Source organism: Staurois parvus, unplaced genomic scaffold, assembly GCF_062004578.1.
Source record: "Staurois parvus isolate SC_StPar_1 unplaced genomic scaffold, SC_StPar_1.0 ptg000087l, whole genome shotgun sequence".
NCBI lineage: Eukaryota > Metazoa > Chordata > Amphibia > Anura > Ranidae > Staurois > Staurois parvus.
In genome coordinates this window covers 10,563,258-10,585,125 of record NW_028317883.1, presented here as the reverse complement: position 1 = coordinate 10,585,125, position 21,868 = coordinate 10,563,258, and the positions used below count along the sequence as shown (strand labels likewise).

Genomic DNA, 21,868 nt, shown 5'->3' with positions numbered 1-21,868 from the left:
GACACAGAATCGTTACTCAGGGACACAGAATCGTTACTCAGGGACACAGAATCGTTACTCAGGGCCACAGCTATCAAAGAATCGAAAATTTAAAGTGACATACACCCTTTTTTTTTTTGGTGGCTGTCGTGCACAGTTGGTGCTGCAGTTTGCCGATTGTGCAAAATAAACTGACTTTCTGCTTCACAACCACTATTGTACGTTCAAAGAGTTAGATCCATTTACACGCCGGGTGGCGGTAATATTTTTTGGGTGATTAGTGCATTCCAGTGACATAAACGTACAGTTTCCAGCCAACGGCAAGCTGCAATTGACCGACTGTGCTAAATAAACTGACTTTCTGATTCACAACCACTATTGTACGTTCAAAGAGTTAAATCCATATACACGCCGGGTGGCGGTAATATTTTTTGGGTGATTAGTGCATTCCAGTAACATAAACGTACAGTTTCCAGCCAACGGCAAGCTGCAATTGACCGATTGTGCTAAATAAACTGACTGACTTTCTGCTTCACAACCACCATTGTACGTTCAAAGAGTTAAACCCATTTACACGCCGGCTGGCGGTAATATTTTTTGGGTGATTAGTGCATTACAGTGACAGAAACGTACAGTTTCAAGCCAACGGCAAGCTGCAATTGACCGATTGTGTACAATAAACTGACTTTCTGCTTCACAACCACTATTGTACGTTCAAAGAGTTAAATCCGGTTTTATTTTTGGGGTGCTTATTGAATTAAAGAGTATGTCAGACAACACGCAGAGGTGTGGCAGAGGAGGCAATGTTTCAGGAGCGGGCAGACATGGCAGCAGAGGAAGGGGTCGAGGCAGCACTAGTCGCAGCCAGAGGCCAGTGCTCCTGGTGTCATCCAGCGGTCGTGTCTCCACCGACAACCCTGCCGTCATCGATTGGTTGACTCGGTCGTCTTCCTCTTCCCAGGTCACCTCTGACACCTACAGCCAACGGTCGGTGGGTATGTCAGACACAACCGTTAGTTGGCATGGCCCGGGAGCAAGCCCACTGAAATCACGTGTCCTCGACCTGCCCCTGTCCTTTGGTGTTCCCTCACCAAGCGAAGTATCGCATGCTGTGGGCTCAGCCCCACTGTACAGTGAGGAAGAGCTAACAGAGGGCGGTCAGGAACGGGGGGAGACATCCGCCTGTTCAGCAGCCAGGCGAAGAAGTAGTGGCGAGGAGAGTGGCTCGGTAGCCGGTCTAGAGACAGGTCTGTCTCCTGACCCACACGCAGCCGAGGGGGCTAGTAGTGATGCGGAGACCCTAATTGATGATGATGAGGCTGATCGCACTTGGCAGCCTCGTCGTCATCAGGCTATTGCTTCCGCATCATCAGGAGAAGAGGGTGCCAGCTTGCCGGCGAGCAAAACAGTCGGTGGGTTGCCCAGGAGGCAGCAGGGTCGCAGCAGTGTCAGTGGAGCCAAACAGCCACGGAGTAGAGCACCAGCTCCACTGCAGCCTACCACCACGGCCAGTAGTGGTGCCGGTGTGCACGGAGGAAGTAGCAGTCAGCCAGTGAGGAGTAGCGGGGGCAAAGTTTCCTACTCGGCGGTGTGGCAATTTTTCGTCAAGCCGCCCGAGGAAGCAAACGTAGCCATATGTCGACTATGTGGCCAGAAAGTCAAGCGTGGCCAGGGGGCCAATGTTGGGACTACAGCGTTGCATCAGCATATGCAGCGTCGCCATTCGGTGGCCTGGGAAAACCGTGATAAAGATACGGCAGTTCTGCCTGCCCCAGCCCCCGCTCCATCACCCGCTCCGTTACTTGCTCCGTCACCCGACGTCAATCGCCCTCTATCAGCCAGTCAAGGCTCCAACACCTCTGCTGAGGGGAGTTGTCGCTCGTTGGCATCTTCCGCTCGTTCAGATGCTCCTTCTCCTGCTACTCCTCTTCACGGATTCCGTCAGCAGTCTTTCTTGCAATCCGTTTCCAAGAGACAACAGTTTGCGAGCACGCACCCGACGGTGCAGAAGCTGAACGTCCTCCTGTCCAAGTTGCTGGTGCTGCAGTCCCTCCCTTTCCAAGTGGTGGACTCAGCACCTTTCCGAGAAATGATGGCTTGTGCCGAGCCGCGGTGGAGAGTGCCAAGCCGGCATTTCTTCGCCAAAAATGCAGTGCCAGCCCTGCATTCACATGTAGAAGAGATGGTGGGCCAGTCTTTGAGCATGTCGGTCTCTGCCAAAGTGCACGGCAGCGCCGACGTGTGGAGCTGTAACTACGGTCAGGGACAGTACATGTCATTTACGGCCCACTGGGTGAACGTGGTGCCGGCACAGCCGCACCAGCAACTTTGACAGGTCACGCCGCTTTTGCCTCCACGTTTGCACGTCCTTGGTCCGGCAAAGATGTCCGCCTCTACCACCTCTTCTTCCGCCGTGTCCTCAGCCGCCACCCCCGTGCCAAGTCCCATTACCCGACCGGCATATCACATGTGCAGGGCGCAACGGTGTCACGCTGTGCTGCACCTGGTATGCCTTGGCGAACGTAGTCACACAGGGGAGGAACTTCTGAGTGTAATGAACAGAGAAATCGACAGATGGCTGTCTCCGCGCAAACTGAAAATCGGAACCATGTTGACCGACAACGGAAAGAACATGGTGTCTGCTCTGCGTCAAGGAAGGTTGTGCCATGCGCCATGCATGGCTCACGTGTTCAATCTGGTTGTCAAGCGGTTCCTAAAATCCACCATCCCACTGCAAGACATCCTTAAAATGTCACGTAAACTTTGCATGCATTTCAGCCATTCCTACACCGCAAAGCACACCCTCCTTGAGCTGCAGCGGCAGAACGGAATTCCACAGCATCGCCTGATCTGCGACGTTGCAACAAGGTGGAATTCAACCCTACATATGTTAGACCGCCTTTACGAACAGCGAAAGGCCATCACCGATTTCCTGATGTTACAAGCGGATAAAAGGTACTCCCCTGTGTAACTTAGATGTCAGCCATTGGCAGCTCATGCGTGACACCTGCCGCTTGCTCAGGCCCTTTGAGGAGGCCACGCTATTCGTGAGTCGGCAGGACTATGGGATGAACGACGTCATTCCTCTGTTGCACGTCCTGGAACAAATGCTGTTAACAATGGCTGGTCAGGGTGCGGTAGACGTGGCGCACAGATCTCAATGCCACATGACCCCTGTGGGGGCAGGACAGGAAGAAGAGGAGGAGGTAGAGGAGGACATTGGTGCTCAGGAATTATTGAGTGAAATGGGTGGTTTTTCCACTCAGCGGACAGGAGTGGAGGAGCAGGAGCATCTGGTAGAGGAGGAGGAGGAGACAGAGGACCCAGACGCACCGTGGCAGTATGCTGTGGAGATGGAGGCAGGGAGTCCCTCGCATTCCTTGGCACAAATGGCCCATAGCATGCTCGGTTGCTTGCGTAGCGACAGCCGAATAATAACCATCAGACAGAGGGATGACTTTTGGCTGTCCACCTTGTTGGACCCTCGCTACCGTTCAAAAATGGTGGCCTTTTTCACACCTGCTGAGAGGGAGGCCAAAATAAAGTACTATAAAAACCACCTATGTAGTCAGTTGGTCTCTGCCTTTCTGCGCCAACGTCCATCCTCAGACACTGTGGGCCCTGTGCGCTCGCGTTCCGCTGCCATGGCAGCAGGGGAGGGGTGGGGTGGTAGGAGCAGTGGCAGCTCCACCAGCAGCGGCTGCCTCAGTCTGCAGTCGATGATGAGTAGCTTTCTTCACCAGCACAGTGAGGAAACTACTAACCAGCCGCAGCAGCAGCAGCATCAGGTGGACCTGGAGCAGGACCTCAAACAACAGGCTTGGGCCTACTTGGACAGCACCCTGCCAACCGAGGTAGACAATTCCCTTGACTACTGGGCAACGAAACTTGACCTTTGGCCCCAACTAGCTGAATTTGCCCTTGAAAGGCTGTCATGCCCGGCCAGTAGCGTGGCATCGGAGCGCGTGTTTAGTGCGGCAGGAGGTATTGTAACTCCGCGGAGGACACGACTGTCCACCCAAAGTGTGGAGAGACTCACGTTTGTGAAAGTGGATTAGTCTGGATTTCAAACCACCAGTTCCTGACACAACTGACTAAATCCGCCATGAATCATGCCCCAAACATGTTATTAGGGACAAATGGAAGACCTCCACCTGATCCGTACATTTGTATATATATTTTATTGAGAGGCTGCTGGTCGGCCGACTCATGTTTTGCACATTTTTAATGACTTATACTCTGCAGGTCGGGCCCCTCATGAATTGGTGTTTTTAAATTATTTATACTTCGCTGGACGACCGTCACATGAATTGAACCTTTTTAATGACTTATACTCTGCTGGTCGGGCCCCTCATGAATTGGTGTTTTTAAATTATTTATACGTCGCTGGACGACTGTCACATGAATTTAAACTTTTTAATTATTTATAGTCGACCAGTTCCAGACCGATGGAATAGCAATTTTTTTAAATATTTATTTGACACGTGTTGTCCATCTCATCAATGAGGTGGACTGTTTATTTATTGGCCACGGTTTGGCCCCCTCCTGTTTCTTACATTGTTAACTTGTTGTATCGGTCACGGTTTGGCCACATGTTTGGTTGTCTTGTTAAGATTTTCTGTAATGTACACAGTTACGCTTGACTTGTCGACTTTCCACAATCTACTAAGGTATAGCATCGCAACAAAGCTTTTTTTTTTTTTTTTTTGGTCTAAACCATTTCTTATAATGTCAATTTGTAGGATACGCCGCTGTAAGGCGACCTACTTTTTTGTCACTGTGTAGACATCTATTTATAGGCCGATGTTTGGCCAGAAAGATATATTTAGTAATAACCTAGCCGTTCAAGCCGCTCACTGAACACCTCGGGAATTGCTTTGTATATCTGTCGCCTTAGGGGCCGCTGTCTGGCGACATAATTTTTTGTCACTGTGTAGACATCTATTTATAGGCCGATGTTTGGCCACAAAAATATATTTAGTAATAACCTAGCCGTTCAGGCCGCTCCCTGAACACCTCGGGAATTGCTTTGTATATCTGTCGCCTTAGAGGCCGCTGTCTGAACAGCTCATGAATTGCTTTCTATATGTGTCGCCTTTGAGGCCGCTGGTTGGACAGCTGATGAATTGATTTGTATATATGTACTTATTGTCCGCTGTCCTGACAGCTCATGAATTACTTTTTGTATATAGCCTTCCAAACCACTCTCAGAATAAGTCATGATATTCATGCTGTGTATAGCCTTATAGGCCAATGGTCAATCAAGTCATGATTGTTATAGTGTGTATAGCCTTATAGGCCGCTGTCTTTACAACTTTATAATTCCATGCAGTATATAGCCCTATCGGCCACTTTCTGGCATCCAGTTGCTGTAGCCCCCATCACCACACTGTGCCACGGGCCCCTGTACCGCCTTCTCATACTGCTGCCAGATTCATCCTCTGCCATGTGCGTCTTTGTCGTCTGCTCACACTGCTGGGTTCCAGTTTTAAACCTAGGCCTGTGTATGGCTTCCGAATACTGCTGCCTCCACCGCCACCCTGCGCCATGTGCCTCTGTCGTCTGCTCACGCTGCTGACGGCTTCCGCTTTTTAACCTAGGCCTGTGTATGGCTTCCGAATACTGCTGCCTCCACCGCCACCCTGCGCCATGTGCCTCTGTCGTCTGCTCACGCTGCTGACGGCTTCCGCTTTTTAAACTAGTCCTGTGTATGTCTTCCGAATACTGCTGCCTCCACCGCCACCCTGCGCCATGTGCCACTTTCGTTTCTCCTCACACTGCTGCCAGGTCCATACTGATTCATGGCCCCCTGTACCGGCTCCTCATGAACGTGGTTCAGCGGGTTTGCATCACTTAACGGCAAATCGTTGACAAATGCTGGGACGTTCAGTGTTGTGCGCATTAAGCCAGACACCAAAGGGCAGCACAGACCTGTTATTACTCGCTCAAGCATGGCTGAACAAAACCAGTCTCTACCACAAATTGGACCCAGACCTGCCCAGGGTCTCGTAACTAGATTGCATGGAGGAGTAGAGTCCGTTATCGGAATTAAATAGACAAAACGCCACACCAAAAAGAGTGGCCATTTCCAACACTTATTCCAGAAAGAGGAACAACCCGTTTCATATACGGCCCGTAGACGTTTCACGTCTGCCACATTCAGTCGATTTAAGACACAAGCTCCACTTCCTGTGGTCTCTGACCGTCGATATACCTTTAAGTGTCAGCTTTGAAGCTATATTCCTTCCGGAGCACTGACACTGGTGCCCTTCCGTCAACATGCCTTTAAGTTTCAGTTTTCAACCATATTCCCCACAGAAGCCAAACTCTTGGGTATCCCAGAAGCTGCTCAGCGGGTCAGGGCAATAAAGCTCCCGGTTCGCAGGTTGTTCCGTCTTATGGATGGAAGTACGACGGTATATGATCTTCTTCGCACCCACGGCATTACCTCATAAAATTTCTGCATTGCATCTGCAATCACAACGCTGACTTCCCGGATCGCCACTCAGCCATTGGACTCTTGATAGTCGTCTCCCCACACTGCTGCTGGGGGGACTTTTTAACCTAGGCCTGTGTATGGCCTTCAATTGAAGCTGCTTCCGCTCCGCCACTCTGCCATTGGACTCTTGATAGTCATCTCCCCACGCTGCTGCTGGGGGGACTTTTTAACATAGGCCTCTGTATGGCCTTTAATTGAAGCTGCTTACGCTCCGCCACTCTGCCATGGGCCTCTTGGGTATCCCAGAAGCTGCTCAGCGGGTCAGGGCAATAAAGCTCCCGGTTCGCAGGTTGTTCCGTCTTATGGATGGAAGTACGACGGTATATGATCTTCTTCGCACCCACGGCATCACCTCATAGAATCTCTGCATTGCATCTGCAATCACAACGCTGACTTCCCGGATCGCCACTCAGCCATTGGACTCTTGATAGTTGTCTCCCCACACTGCTGCTGGGGGGACTTTTTAACCTAGGCCTGTGTATGGCCTTCAATTGAAGCTGCTTCCGCTCCGCCACTCTGCCATTGGACTCTTGATAGTCGTCTCCCCACGCTGCTGCTGGGGGGACTTTTTAACCTAGGCCTGTGTATGGCCTTCAATTGAAGCTGCTTCTGCTCCGCCACTCTGCCATTGGACTCTTGATAGTCGTCTCCCCACACTGCTGCTGGGGGGACTTTTTAACATAGGCCTCTGTATGGCCTTCAATTTAAGCTGCTTATGCTTCGCCACTCTGCCATGGGCCCCTGTACCGCCTCCTCTTGCTGCTGCCAGGTCCAGAGTGTGTCATGGGTCCCTGTACGGCCTCCCATTGCTGCTGACTTCATCGCCAGACTCTGCCATGTGCCACTTTCAGGTCTCCTTACATTGTTGGTGGGTTCCATTTTGTGATAGGGTGCTGTATGGCCTTCCATTGCTGCTGCCTCCACCGCCACCCTGCGCCATGTGCCTCTGTCGTCTGCTCACGCTGCTGACGGCTTCCGCTTTTTAACCGAGGCCTGTGTTTGGCTTCCGAATACTGCTGCATCCACCGCCACCCTGCGCCATGTGTCTCTGTCGTCTGCTCACGCTGCTGACGGCTTCCGCTTTTTAACCTAGGCCTGTGTATGGCTTCAGAATAATGCTGCCTACACCGCCACCCTGCGGCATGTGCCTCTGTCGTCTGCTCACGCTGCTGCCAGGTCCATACTGATTCATGGCCCCCTGTACCGGCTCCTCATGAACGTGGTTCAGCGGGTTTGCATCACTTAACGGCAAATCGTTGACAAACGCTGGGACGTTCAGTGTTGTGCGCATTAAGCCAGACACCAAAGGGCAGCACAGACCTGTTATTACTCGCTCAAGCATGGCTGAACAAAACCAGTCTCTACCACAAATTGGACCCAGACCTGCCCAGGGTCTCGTAAGTAGATTGCACGGAGGAGTAGAGTTCGTTATTGGAATTAACTGTGAGGGACTTTTAAACCTAGGCCTGTGTATGGCCTTCAATTGAAGCTGCTTCTGCTCCGCCACTCTGCCATTGGACTCTTGATAGTCGTCTCCCCACACTGCTGCTGGGGGGACTTTTTAACATAGGCCTCTGTATGGCCTTCAATTTTAGCTGCTTACGCTCCGCCCCTGTACCGCCTCCTCATGCTGCTGCCAGGCCCGTAATCTGCCATGGGCCCCCGTACCGACTCCTCATGCTGCTGCCAGGCCCGTAATCTGTCATGGGCCCCTGTACCGCCTCCTCATGCTGCTGCCAGGTCCAGAGTGTGTCATGGGTCCCTGTACGGCCTCCCATTGCTGCTGTCTCCATCGCCACACTCTGCCATGTGCCACTTTCAGGTCTCCTCACACTGCTGGTGGGTTCCATTTTGTCATAGGGTGCTGTATGGCCTCCCATTGCTGCTGCCTCCACCGCCACACTGTGGCTCCACACTCTGGTTTTGGCCCCGTGACTGCCCAAATGAGTGAAGTGTGCGGTGATTCTAAGATCGACGGCACTCATCTGCATGTCATACTGACTGACAGTATTATTTCTCTTCCCCAGTAGACTCCAAGGGCATTTAAATTAAAGGTACAGTGTTCTGCACTAATATAAAGGCTCTCTGAAGCCTAGAAACACCCTTTTTATAAGTTAAATTCGCAGCGAATATATTCGGCTCGAAGCAAATTTATTCCGCGAATTCGGCGAATCAGCCGAACCGAATTTTTGAATAATTCGCTCATCTCTAATGGGGATGTTGAAGTCCTCTAGGATGATGGCCGGTAGTGCTCAGCGGTGGCAGGAGCTTACCGACCCCACCGCCTCTGCGGCCGCTTGGTCTGGGTGAGTGGGTCCAGACGAGGCCTCCATAGAAGAGTGCTGCAGGGGAGGTGGAGTCAGTGGCTTGGATCCAGGTTTCAGTGACCGCTAGGAGGTTGAGGGAGTGGGAGACAAAGAGGTCGTGGATGGCGGTGAGCTTGTTGCAAACCGAACGGGCGTTCAGGAGTGCAACCGAGAGAGGAGGGGTGGATGTGGGGAGGAGGGGACAGATATGAGGTTGAGGGGGTTGCGGCGGCTGGCGGGAGCAGGGGGGTGCCGAGAGGGGGAGGTGGGAGGCCAGGGTTCGGGGAGATGTCAGGGAGAAGGAGAAGGGTGAGGAAGGTGGCATGGGAACGGGATGTGCAGGAGCGTGTGGGTCTGTTGGTGGTAGCGTGTGGGTCAGCAGGGGAGTGAAGTATCAGGCGGAGGGGTGAGAGCTGTAGAGGGAAGAAGTGAGGGTGCAATGTAGAGCTGTTTTGGGGGAGTAGGGAGGCAAGTTTGGGAATGGAGGAGAGGAGAAAGAGGAGGAGGAGTGCAGGTGGCATGCTAGGGTGAGCGGAGTTCTGGTCGGGTCGGGGAGGAGGGAGGTTTCAGTCAGGACGTGAGGATGGGGAGAGTCCATTATGCCATGATGGAGTTCATCAGTGTCCAATCGTAGGAGGGGAGTGAGAGTGGTGGGAGGCTGGGTCCGCAGCTGGCTGGTTGCAGTCTGTGGGTGCTGTAGGCCAGCGTCCGTGGGTGTTGTGGCACGGCGTCAGTGGGTACAGTGGTTCAGTGACTGGACGAGCCGTGGGGCGCGGTGTATGGAGGTGTTGTGGACCCGGCTTCAGGGGGTGCTGGAGGCCGGGCGTCGGGAGATGTTGAGGGCTCGGCATTGGGAGGTGCTGAGGGCCCGGTGACGGGAGGTGTTGAGGGCCCAGCATCAGGAGAAGTTGAGGGCCCGGCATCGGGAGGTGTTGAGGGCCCGGCGTCAGGAGGAGCTGAAGGCCCGGCGTCAGGAGGAGCTGAAGGCCCGGCGTCAGGAGGAGCTGAAGGCCTGGCGTCAGGAGGAGCTGAAGGCCTGGCGTCAGGAGGAGCTGAAGGCCCGGTGTCAGGGGGTGCTGAGGGCCCGGCGTCAGGGTGCTGAAGGCCCGGCGTCAGGAGGTGCTAGAGGCCCGGCATCAGGAGGTGCTAGAGGTCCGGTGGCAGGAGGTGGTGTGGGCCGATGTCCGGAGGTGGAGTTAGCTAGGCGTTGGTGGGCACCTCCGCCGGATGGAGCGGGGCTCAGGGCTGTGCGGTGGCAGGGGCACAGCTGAGTGGAGCACGGTGGGGAGCAGATGTGGCAGCGGTGGCTTACCCACTCGGGGCTGATGGCGGCTTACCCTCTCCATGCCAGTGGGGTGGTTGCTGCTTCCTTCTATCTGTGGAGCCCGGAGCGGGGCATCTCGGCGACAATCCTCGGCCCTCCGCGGTTCACGGTCCTTCGTGGACAGTAGGAAAGGCCGTGGCTTCAGGGGTCGTGGTAGGCCGCGAGTCACCGGATCTCCGCCGGAGGGACAGCGCGCCGAAGGGTGGGGTGGTGGGCTTATGGTCCCTTGTGGGGTGGTGGGCTTGCGATTCCAGGTGGGGTGGTGGGTTAGCGATCCCTGGTGGGATGGTGGGCTTGCGATCCCTGGTGGGATAGTGGCCTATAGTCCCTGGTGGTGGTTTGCAGTCCCTGGTGGGTAGTGGGTGTCCCTGTTAGTGTCCCTGGTGGCTAGCGGTGTGATGATGGCTGGGCTCCCTGGTGGGTAGTAGGTGCCCCTGATTGTGTACCTGGTGTCCCGGTTCATCAGGATGGCAGAGGTCCCCTCCTGGGTGTCGGTAGGACCGGTAGGGATGGTGGCAGCTTCCCCTGACCTTGGGGAGGAGCGGAGGCGTCCCGCCGTGGCCGCGATCCTTGCCGCGATTCCGGCCGCAGCCAGCAGGAAACACCGCGGCTTCGGTTGCCATGGTAGGCCTCGACCCGCTTCGACCTGCTGGAGCTCTGCCGGAGGGACGGAGTGTCCAGGGCCCCTTCAGGGTGTTGGCGGGGACCTCGGCGGCAGCTCAGGGGCCTGGGTGGTGGCGGAGGGCACCGGAGCTGGCGTTTATATGGCTGCTCCGGGCGCCATCTTGAATAGTATCATATGACAAGAAGAAAGATCGATCCGAATTAAATTGTGGAGGAGATTGGAGGCTGGAGAGTAAAAGAGATCATACCTTCCTGGGTTATAAGGGAAAAGCACTATTTGATTTAAATACTGTGGGAACTCGCTTCAAGGTGGTAGAGCCTTTTAAACGCACACAGCTACTCGCTTTCTTTAAGGGCCTTTTTAGCCCACTTTTATTTAAGAAAGTTCAAAACAGAAATGATTCCCACACAGGGGTATCCACCATCAAGAAAATTTCCCAAAATATGTCACTAGCACACAGCTAGTCTGGCTTCCACCTGACTCCAAGGCAGAGACCTCCCGTCTGCCGGGGTGGAGCCCTCCTGACTCCGTTTGCCGGGGTGGAGCCCAGAACCATGGCCTGGCCTCCCCTAAAAGGCCTGCACACACCTGTGCAATCCGCACGCTGGCTGCTCCCAAAATATGGGCCCAGGATTGGAGATTTCATCCCTCCCAAATCTCTAAGAAATCTCCAGGCTACAGGTCCCAAAACAGGCTTTATCAACCAAAGAGGAAACTGATAAACCAGTTTCCTCTGCATTAGGAGATCTGCCTGGAGCCCCTCATCCTCTATGGTTGAGAATCCTGGGTCTCCATCGTGCTTTCCACCGTGGCAGGATACCGCACTGCCACATATCCCCCCCCTTTGTTTTGATCCCGTAGGGGGCAGAACACACAAGCCCAAAACCCTTGCTTTAGACCTTCTGTGCGGGCTATCACCTGTAGAGGTCCAATCCTGGCTGACTTCGTTTTCATCAAAGGGAGACACTACTCCCTGCCCCAAGAGGTGACTTCCCCCGTCTCCCCTTACTTGGGCTCTACGACATCCCCGTGCCTTTTTACGAGTGTGCTTCCAAAAGCGCGGTCTTTCCAATTTCCTTAAGATTATGCTAGTCCTTTTACCACTAGGGGGTTTACAAATCTCAGTACCCTTTGTAACCTGACACCTAAGCTTTAAGTGCCTGGTACCTGTAATATTACAATGTGCTCCCTCAAATTCCTCTAGACCATCCCTTTTTGCTTTATTTAATTTTGATGGGGTTATATTTTTAGACCCTTGAGTAATAGAGGTGGGCTCTTTTATTTGGGAATCAAACACTTTTAACATCCCCTTGTTAAGCTTTGGGCCCGTTCCCTTAGACCTTTCATTCTTAAAACTTGGGAGTTTCCTGGACCTTTGGAAATCTTTCCCAAAATTACCTTCCCGATCCTGTAGGGGGCCTATTTCCAGACTCTTAACCTCTCGTGTCTGTTAAGCACTCATTACCTTTTCCAGGATGACCAGCTACCATGTCAACTTGACCACCTGGTCTACTATTCTTTTTGTTATCACCCACAGTAATCAGACAATCCAAATTCATCAACACATTTCCCTTTTTATCATTAGCCAAAATACTCTTGTCAGAACCCAGTTCACTAGTAGTTGGCAGGGCAGTTTCTGGAGAGGAATTACACACAGCGGAGTGGGCATCTCCCATGGAAACATCACTATCCACCGACTTCACTGTCACAAAAGACTCTGCCAGCAACTGTCCTGATGCCAAACCATCCTTACATAATTCTGCATTTGGGTAGACGACCCCAACCCCATCACATATACATGTGTCTTCTGTCCTGTCCAACAGTACTCTGGTGTGCCTCTCATACAGATCACTGCTATGAAGAAACCCAGCCATGCACTGAAAGACAATTTTCACCATTACCAACAAGGATGGTATCACAGAATTCCTATATTGACCATCTTTGTTTTGTATAGCCTGTAATACCAAGCTCCGATTAGCGGGACTCCACTGTACCAGCTCTCCCGAACATGGAAGAGACAGCATGGTATACACCGGCTGTACACTCCAGAAGGCTAACATTTCCTTCAGCAGGTCTGTTATCAATAGACAGCCTGATTCCACACATAAGACTTTCCTGGAGACATGGAGACCCTCATTTACTGATGCCTCAGAGGTGGTGCTTCTTAAAGAGGCTTCCTCTCGGCTGGAGGTACCCAATACAATAACCTGGGGCTCTCCCAGAGCGTAACCAGGTGTGGGATTCACCCAAATACTCTGAGGCTCAGTGTCAATGAGCTCTTCCACGGCTTCTCTATGGATATCAGTTTGGTATACTACACCATTAACTCCTTTATGGGCTGTGGGCAAAACTTCTGCTGAGCGTTTATCCTTAACGGTGCCTTTTACCAGCGGTGGGTTAATTTTGGCAGCAGCAGGCGCGCCCTGGGCTAATAGCTGCTCCACAGTCACTCTATTCAGCACAGCAGAAGTTGTGTCCACTTCATTGTTGGCAACAGAGGTATCTTTTATTAACGCCAACAAGCTTGTTGCCCATCTGTCCCAGTCCATCGTCCCTGTGATCCCATCAGAGGTACTACGCAGTACCACTCCAACCGCTGAAGGAGACACAGAGGGACAGAGTGGCTCTGTATCAGACCCATTACCTATATCTTCATAATCCATATCACACTGAGAGACTCCTTTTCTAGGCACAGCAGGTTGCAATTTCACACTCTCACCACCGTGACCTAGTGGCGTGTCATTCACTACAAAAACTTTAGCATTAGTGGATTGCATTAACCCATCATCATTATGATTACGTTCATACCTTTTAGATTCACCATTGCCACACTGAAATAAATTCTCATCACTCAATTCAGATACACTCTGGTCCACCAGAGCAACAGCATAGTTATCCTGGGTTACCTTAACCACCGTTGCTAGGGGAGATAACACATCCTTAGTGGTCACCCCTACTGCATTTAATTCAGCATTCTCTTTAGAGGACATTGGTGCAACGCCAATATCAGTACTCTTCACATTGACATTTTTAACCGTTGCCTCCCCACTAAACAGAGCATTATACAGAGGCAAGTCTCTCTCATGATCACCAGCAGTGGGTTTCCCCACTGGGAGTATCCCAAATTTATAGCAGAGAGTCTCAAAGTCAGTCTCAATCAGTGCATTAGTGTTTCTCACATTTATCTCAAAAGTACCAGTCTTACCCATCACTTCAACAGGCTTCACCTTCACTTGAGTGCGTGGGATCTGTATCCTTTCGGTCATCTCCTCTGCTTGGCTTTGGCCAGCCAGTTCATCCATGCAGCTATAGGATGATACTGTGGCAGGCACTTCTGACTCCTTGGCACCCCCTGCAGGCACAACAGGTACTTCACTGTTGCTAGAGGTGGCTGCCAACATTTTTAAACATGAATCTGGGCTTGCAGATGAAGACTTTTGCCCTGTAGCACCCTCATCAGTGGTATTCCATAATGTGGGGCAGGTAAAGATACCATGCCCAAACTGACCACATTCCAAGCAGGGTATGGTTCCACAGATAACCTTCTTGGGATAAGGAACCACATCTTCCTTGTAGCCCCTTCTCCTGGTTGGCAGGCTTTCTCCTGTTGCTATGGGAGATGGCACTCTCCCAGCTGAACTTTGTGGGTTCCTCCAGATGCGCTGAACTCTCATCTCTGCGTTGCCACAATTCTCTGCAGACGACACTTCTCTCACAGGGTCTGCAGGCCTGAAGTCACATGTGTTGCTATGGGCAACCACATTTTTCTGAAACTTTTGGGCAGCCTGTTGCTCCTTCCTGGAACTCCAAGCAGGCTTCCCAATTGCATACCCAGACCTTTGTCTGGCTGTGTCACTTTGCGCTGGAAGCTGGGATAAAGGGCACTTGGAGACAGTGTGCCCCCATTCACTGCACCGTAAACAGCGCTCTTGCGGCAGTATCTTGGCCAAACTTCCAACACTGCATCCTCTTTCAGGCTTAGTACTCTGCACACAGAAAACTGGTTTCCTTTCACCAGCATTGCCAGGGACAACAGCATGCACTTCCCACTGTGGCAAACTCTGTGCAGCCATGTATGGGGCTTGTTCTGGTGGTAACAACCCCTCCAGCCACAGAGCTCTGTCTCTCATTTCAGAAAAGCTTGCTTCTTTTTTGAGTTTTGACCGCCCCATCTTTGCAGTCACTCCACAACACTTTTGCACAGTCCTGGTACACAATGGAGCACTGTCTCTTTAAGGCAAGTTCCTTTTCTCTTGCAGGATCTCCTCACCTGCACACACAGATAGTGCAGAGTCATGCACCAAACACAGTTCAACACATGAACTTACTTCATTTGTGGGATCTCCAGTTCTGCCCACTGCATCCTCCACCATATGTGGGAACTCGCTTCAAGGTGGTAGAGCCTTTTAAACGCACACAGCTACTCGCTTTCTTTAAGGGCCTTTTTAGCCCACTTTTATTTAAGAAAGTTCAAAACAGAAATGATTCCCACACAGGGGTATCCACCATCAAGAAAATTTAGTTTTCAGCCTCCTGGCTTGTACACAGTTTTAAGTCTGCCTCCTGCAGACTCTTCCCAAAATATGTCACTAGCACACAGCTAGTCTGGCTTCCACCTGACTCCAAGGCAGAGACCTCCCGTCTGCCGGGGTGGAGCCCTCCTGACTCCGTTTGCCGGGGTGGAGCCCAGAACCATGGCCTGGCCTCCCCTAAAAGGCCTGCACACACCTGTGCAATCCGCACGCTGGCTGCTCCCAAAATATGTGCCCAGGATTGGAGATTTCATCCCTCCCAAATCTCTAAGAAATCTCCAGGCTACAGGTCCCAAAACAGGCTTTATCAACCAAAGAGGAAACTGATAAACCAATTTCCTCTGCATTAGGAGATCTGCCTGGAGCCCCTCATCCTCTATGGTTGAGAATCCTGGGTCTCCATCGTGCTTTCCACCGTGGCAGGATACCGCACTGCCACAATACATATAGGTCCAATACATGAGAGTATATATGTGTGTTGGTGGAAGAGGAATGTAAACTATCAGGGTCCAGTGCATTGTGGGGTGCGGCGGGAATTCCCTTACTGTTCGTGTGTTTGTCAAACACACGAACGGCTGATGTTCGCGTTGAACTTACATTCGAATTGAGTATCTAGCCCAACACTAGTAGACACCAAGCGAAATACTGCTGGATGAACCGGATGGACTTGTGTCTTTTTTCAACCAGATTAACTATGTAATTATGTAATTTAGCTATGTGATTTGTCCTTGCAATCAAAGCAAAACATTAACTCAGCTGCCCAGCCCCTTTCCTGCATATAGTCACCTTTCCTCACCTTCCCTGCTGATAGAAACAAAGATAAATATATACCTAGTAATTGACCATCCTCATAGGTAATGCAGCCATGCTCGGCAATTGACTGCTCAGACAGGGGCGAATATAATTCTTTCCATGGGGGGAGGGGGTTCAGCTCTCTCAGGCACCCAGAGGAGAAAAAAGATGAATTGTGGGTGTGGCAGAAATACAATAACAATTATAAGGGCTTAAAACATGAACTTACATACATATTTCAGGTGTCAGAAATATTTAATGTAAATAGTGCAGGGGTCAGGTGAATGAATGTACATAGTTAAAGGCTAGGTGTAGGTAATGTCTATAGTGCAGAGTCAGCTGTATGCATTTCCACATAGAGTAGGGTTAGGTGTATTTAATGTACAGATTGAATAGGTCAGAAGTGGGCACCGCACAGAGTGCATTGATCAGTTGCATGTAACATACATGGTGCAGGGGTCAGAAGTATAGACATCCCAGCACCCTCAATGATTCATGCCACCACCCCCAGCACTGCCAGCACTAGATGGAATTGCTGAGGGAGAGTGGCATGACAGGTTGTGCCCTTTTTAGGGCCACCTTCCTCATGCCTGTATAGAAAATAATGTGGGTGCTTGGAATCAACATGCCAGGAAACACAGCCAATAGAGAAACATGGTTATCAGCAGTATTGGGATCCGGAACACTAGGCACAAAATACAGGGCTTGTGCCCAGATGCATGGCTTGATACCAAGGGAGGAGGTAGAGTTTGGACCCCATTGTCCTTTCCCTTATCTATGCCCCAGTGCTGAGGGAACAGTTGCTGCACATAGAGGATGGGGTGATAATGATCATTCCTGTGCAAGCTGCAGCTGGGACAGAGGCTACAAAGGGCTGCTTCTCACTCTTGACATTGAAAAAAATAGAAGAGAGTGAAAGATAGGTAAGTATAAGCTTCTTCTTAAAAGTGAACCAGTTTCTTTGATCTTCAAGACTTTCCATTTTTGGAAACATTTAGGGTAATGTTACCATAATTTTGCAGTAAATGGTTTCCCTTGGCTCTATTAGTGTAACATAATGCAAAACCCATGCACACAGAAACATGTGGTATATACAAAACAGAGACACTTACATTAAAATGTGATTTTAAGAGCTGCAAGATATGAATCCCATATTGGTATATTACAAACTCTCTGCCAGATAGATCTTCAGGATGAACAGGACTTAGATCTGCTTCACAGTTTACCTGTAAATCCTGTATATCTCTAAATGCATTTCTCTGCAGAGAACTGTCATCTGTGGAATCCAAAAAATTGTTTGTGATATATGGCTTAGCTATATGGCAATAAAAATGTATAATCCTACTTCCCAAATATCCCAAAAGTTTGATAACATAAAATAAAAGGAATTTGTAACATACCATTTGCAGCAAAAGTAACAGAGCACTTTACTGGGTGTATTTATTTTATAAAAAAATCTGCATAGCTGTTTATCCATCACAACTGCATACAAAGTTGTTCTGTACAAATGGGCCAAAATCAAATGTTCTTAGGCTATATTCTCTGCAGATCATATGTTGATTATAACAAAAACTGTGTGAACATTGCATTATGGCCACTAGATGGTCACTGACTATCATAGGAAACAATTATGCTCCTCAGCTCTGTCTAGTGGCTATATTGTCGTACCTTCCCTATACCAACTATTTTCAATAAATATGACATTCAGTCTGCAGAATATATAGCCTAGGGACATTAGATTTTGCCCCATTCACACCAAATGCATTTACACTAGGTTTCAATAGATAAACAGTTACGCAGATGTTTTATAAATACATTTCATTGTGATGCTACAGTTTATTCATAAAATAATCTGCTTAAAGGTTAACTCAAGCATCACATAAACATAAAAAATTCTAATTGCTTGAAAGCTGAAAAAAACATGTTACTATTGTGGTTTATCCCTTGGTCATAAAACGTTTCCTTTGTTTTTCTTCCAAGTTTCTTCATGGTAAAATAGTTGATGTCTGCTACTGCAAGGGAGCTTCTCTCTGTCTGGTTCCTCTCCTGGTAAATTTATTCAATGAGCATAAGGCACATCATAATACATATGATACATGCAAATCGATTTTCCTACCTGAACTGCTGTTGACTCCTGTTAGCTTAGTACGTTGAACATTAGCTTTCAGCTGATTGTCTACTTCCTTCAGTAGAGTTAGCAAAAGTGAGGATTCTTGAAGTTTGCTTGTATTGTCATCTGTTCAACCAGGGAAAGAGGATAGATAAATAATTAGTGTCAGATATTGTTATTGCTATAATACTGTTGTTATTATATTGTTATTGTACTATTGTTATTACTATATTAAATGTAGAAAACGTTTAGATAAAATGTCTTTGATCAAATGTTCCTTTACACAACACATATCAGTTATGTAATGTGAACAACCCAGAGCTACACTATGTAAGACCCAAGTACTTTCCACAGGGAGATGGACCAAATGCTAGAGGAGTTATAACAAAGGACCTGTGGCATATAACTGAATAAGTATCTTTGCTAGGACCTCTCCATAAGCTCGGTTTACTCTCCTCCCATCCTACCAACCCCCTGAAGGTCTTAAGTAGCGGACGCTGGAGAACTGATGTTTCAGGCTTATTAATATAGATGGTTATTTGTTAAGAGGTGATTGTTGGGAGCCAAATTCAGTCACAATTGGGAAAATGCTCCTGAAATACTGATTTTACCTTGTCTGATGTTAGGAATAGCCCTGTAACCTAATTTGAGACAACATTGATGAATTACAATAAATAAACTCAACCAAGTAAGCTTTATAGCAAATTATTTCATTAAGTGTACAATATTAAACTTACCTAAATGACTGCTATTACTGCAACCTCTAAAATAGGATTTGTGTACTCACTGTAAAATCATTTTCTTGGAGTCTATTGATGGACACAGGAAGTGTTAAACCTTTGGATTATGTTGCTGCCAACAAGAGAATTAGACACTGGTAAAGAAAAAAATGTAGGCCAGGCCAGGGTGACTCCTCCTACTACCAGTTTGCCTTTTATAGCAAAGCAATACCAAGAGAATTTATTATAAACACAAAGGGATGGGACCTGTGTCCTTCAATAGATTCCAAGAAAAGGATTTTATGGAGAGAACCACAAGATGCCTTAAGCTTTTGGGGAGCCTAAAACAGTGCAATTGAGGGGTGGGCAGCATCAGGAAAACACTAACCGGCCCAATAAAAACAGAACTGTGTTTGCCTTTAGCTCAGAGGGCTGCTTGAAAAACTTTACATCCGAAGCTGATATAAGAAGAGGCCTGAATGTCCACCTGTTGGAACTTAGAGAACATGTAAACAGAATACCAGGTGGCAGCCTTGCAAAATTTGAGACACAGAGTCCTGGTGCCAAAGAACTCAAGAGGGACTCATAGTATCTAGTAGAATGTGCCTTTAGAGCAAAAGGTAGAAACCAATATTTGAGACTATAAGCTTGAATAATAGTCTGTTTGAACCAATTAGAGATGTAGAATAGGAAGCCACTGCACTTTTACAGATACAATCTCACATCCTGTACCACATCCAGGTAATTGAGGTAAATCCCTATGACAAACTGGAACACAACAGAGGGGCAGAACAAAGGTGTTCTGGGTGAGGTTAAAAGACAAATCCACTTAATGAATTCTGGGCAATAACACCACCTTGCCCTTGTGCAAGACCCAAAATGGTTCTTTGCAGGATAAGGCCACCATTTCAAACACTTACAGAGTTTATAGCTACAATAAATAACACCTGTGGGTGACAGTAGCAAAACGAATGTTTCTGATGGGTTCAGAGGGGACTTTATGAAGTGCTGAGTGAACCAGATTCAGATCCCCCAGAATCACAGGAGTATGAACAGGGGAAGCCATATGGAAGACACCTTGGATAAAATTCATAATCAACAAATGAAGAGCCAATGATCTCTGAAGCACGATAGCAAAAGCAGAGATCTGGCCCTTAGTGACAAATGCTGTCCAAAACCCATCTGCAGGAAGGAGAGAATTTGTCCCACAAAGAATCTCTTATGGAGGAAGACCCTAGACTCACGCCAAATGAAGTATGCCCTCCACATACAATGATAGATCTTGCTAGAATTTGAAGTCCTAGCTGTGCGCATTATGGGATTCTCATGTTTCATAACCTGGGCCCCTAAAGCCTGCCTTGTGAAGCAGGATGGTAAATCAGTCCTTGAGACAGAAGATCCAGATGATCTGAAAGAACCCGTAAAGAATCTGCCAAGAGTCTTTTCAGGCTAGAGTACAAACATGACCAGTCCCACTGAGAGACACTTGCCGAATGACAGCCACTTTCCGGTAAGTAAACATGCGGGCAGGGTCACCCAGTTACCCCCAAAGCAACCCCCCATGTTGAGGGCATGTGGCCTGGTTTGGTTCAGGAGGGTGGGGCGCTTGCTAATCCCCCCCTTTCCTGACCTGCTGAGCAGCATGTTTGGAAAAGGGTCTGGTATGGATTTTGGAGGGGACCCCACACCAAAGGGCCTGGTATGGATTGGGGGGAGGGGGGGGGTCATGCTGTTTTTTATTATTTTAATACCAGCACTTGTGTTGTTTATATTCTGCTGTCAGTGAGGAATCCCGCTGACAGCAGATGAATAAGGGTTGTTAACCACCTCCCATCCGGCCGTTGTATAAAAAACGGCCAGACAGTGGCACTGCAGGGTCGAGTGGTCATTTATAAACAACCTCCCCTCACCCTGCTTGTGCGCGCTCCCTGGGATCCGGTGCCCGCTGTGTCCTGTGGACACAGTGAAACACCGATCGTCGGATGGGACCTCTGTACAAGGTCCTGATCATGTGATCACTGATTGGCCAATCAGTGATCACATGCAAAGTAGTAAGCAAGATGTCACTTGTGACATCATTGCCTTCTACATGTGAAATCTGTGAATGATCACAGAGGTCACATGGTACAAGGCTATTCACAACAGCCTTGTACCATGTGACAAGCTGTGACCAATCACAGCTCACTCAGTAGTTCTCAATGGCTGAAAGAATGCAGACAGAGAGAAAGAGAAATAATTGCTTTTACATCCTAAAAGCAATCAGTGTAAAAAAAAAAAAATTCTTCATCACCCCCCACAAGTAGTACAATGTCACCATGGTGACACTGTACTGCTAGGGTGACAGTATGTAACAAATATAAAATATAAATATAAAAATATAAAAAAAAAATAAAAATGTAAAAAAAATGTTTAAAAATTATAATTTTTGGTTTTAAACTAATTTGGCTTTTTTTTTTTTTTTTACTAAAAAGATAACAGAATAAATTTTGGCCAAGATTTATGATGAAATATTATTTATTTGCAAAATTTTATAAGAAAAACACTTTTTTGTTTTTATAAGAAATTTTATAAGAAAAACACTAAAAATTTTTTCGACTTTTCATTTACATAGCAAAAAAAAAATAAAAATCCCAGAGGTGAATAAATACCACCAACATAAGCTTTATCTGTCTCAAAAAAATGGTAAAAATTTCATATGGGTACAGTGTTGCATGACCGCAGTGTGATAGCACTGAAAGCAGAAAATTGCCCTGGACAGGAAGGAGGTAAAAGTGTCCGGACAGGAAGTGGTTAAGGATGCAGAGGCCACCCACACAGCCAGCTGTTCCAAATGAAGTGAAACAAATACCATAGATACAAAATGAATTCTGAGAATTGAATCAGGTCAATTAACAAATGCATATGACACAAAATTCTTCAATTAATGAATGCATCTGAAACTAAACGAAAATCTATGGTGTGCACATGTCTACCTGCCATATG

General features: G+C 48.6%; 1 protein-coding gene across 1 annotated transcript in view; it reads right to left on the bottom strand.

The window, feature by feature from the left end:
* The window catches only part of LOC149468421 (uncharacterized), a 90,377-nt gene that overhangs the window by 33,368 nt on the left and 35,141 nt on the right, over positions 1–21,868 (bottom strand). The window contains exons 7-8 of the mRNA XM_089670234.1: positions 18,174–18,293; positions 17,170–17,333 (exon numbers count right to left, since the gene is read on the bottom strand). Coding sequence (XP_089526360.1) covers positions 17,170–17,333; positions 18,174–18,293 — 284 coding nt within the window. The remainder of the gene's footprint in view (positions 1–17,169; positions 17,334–18,173; positions 18,294–21,868) is intronic.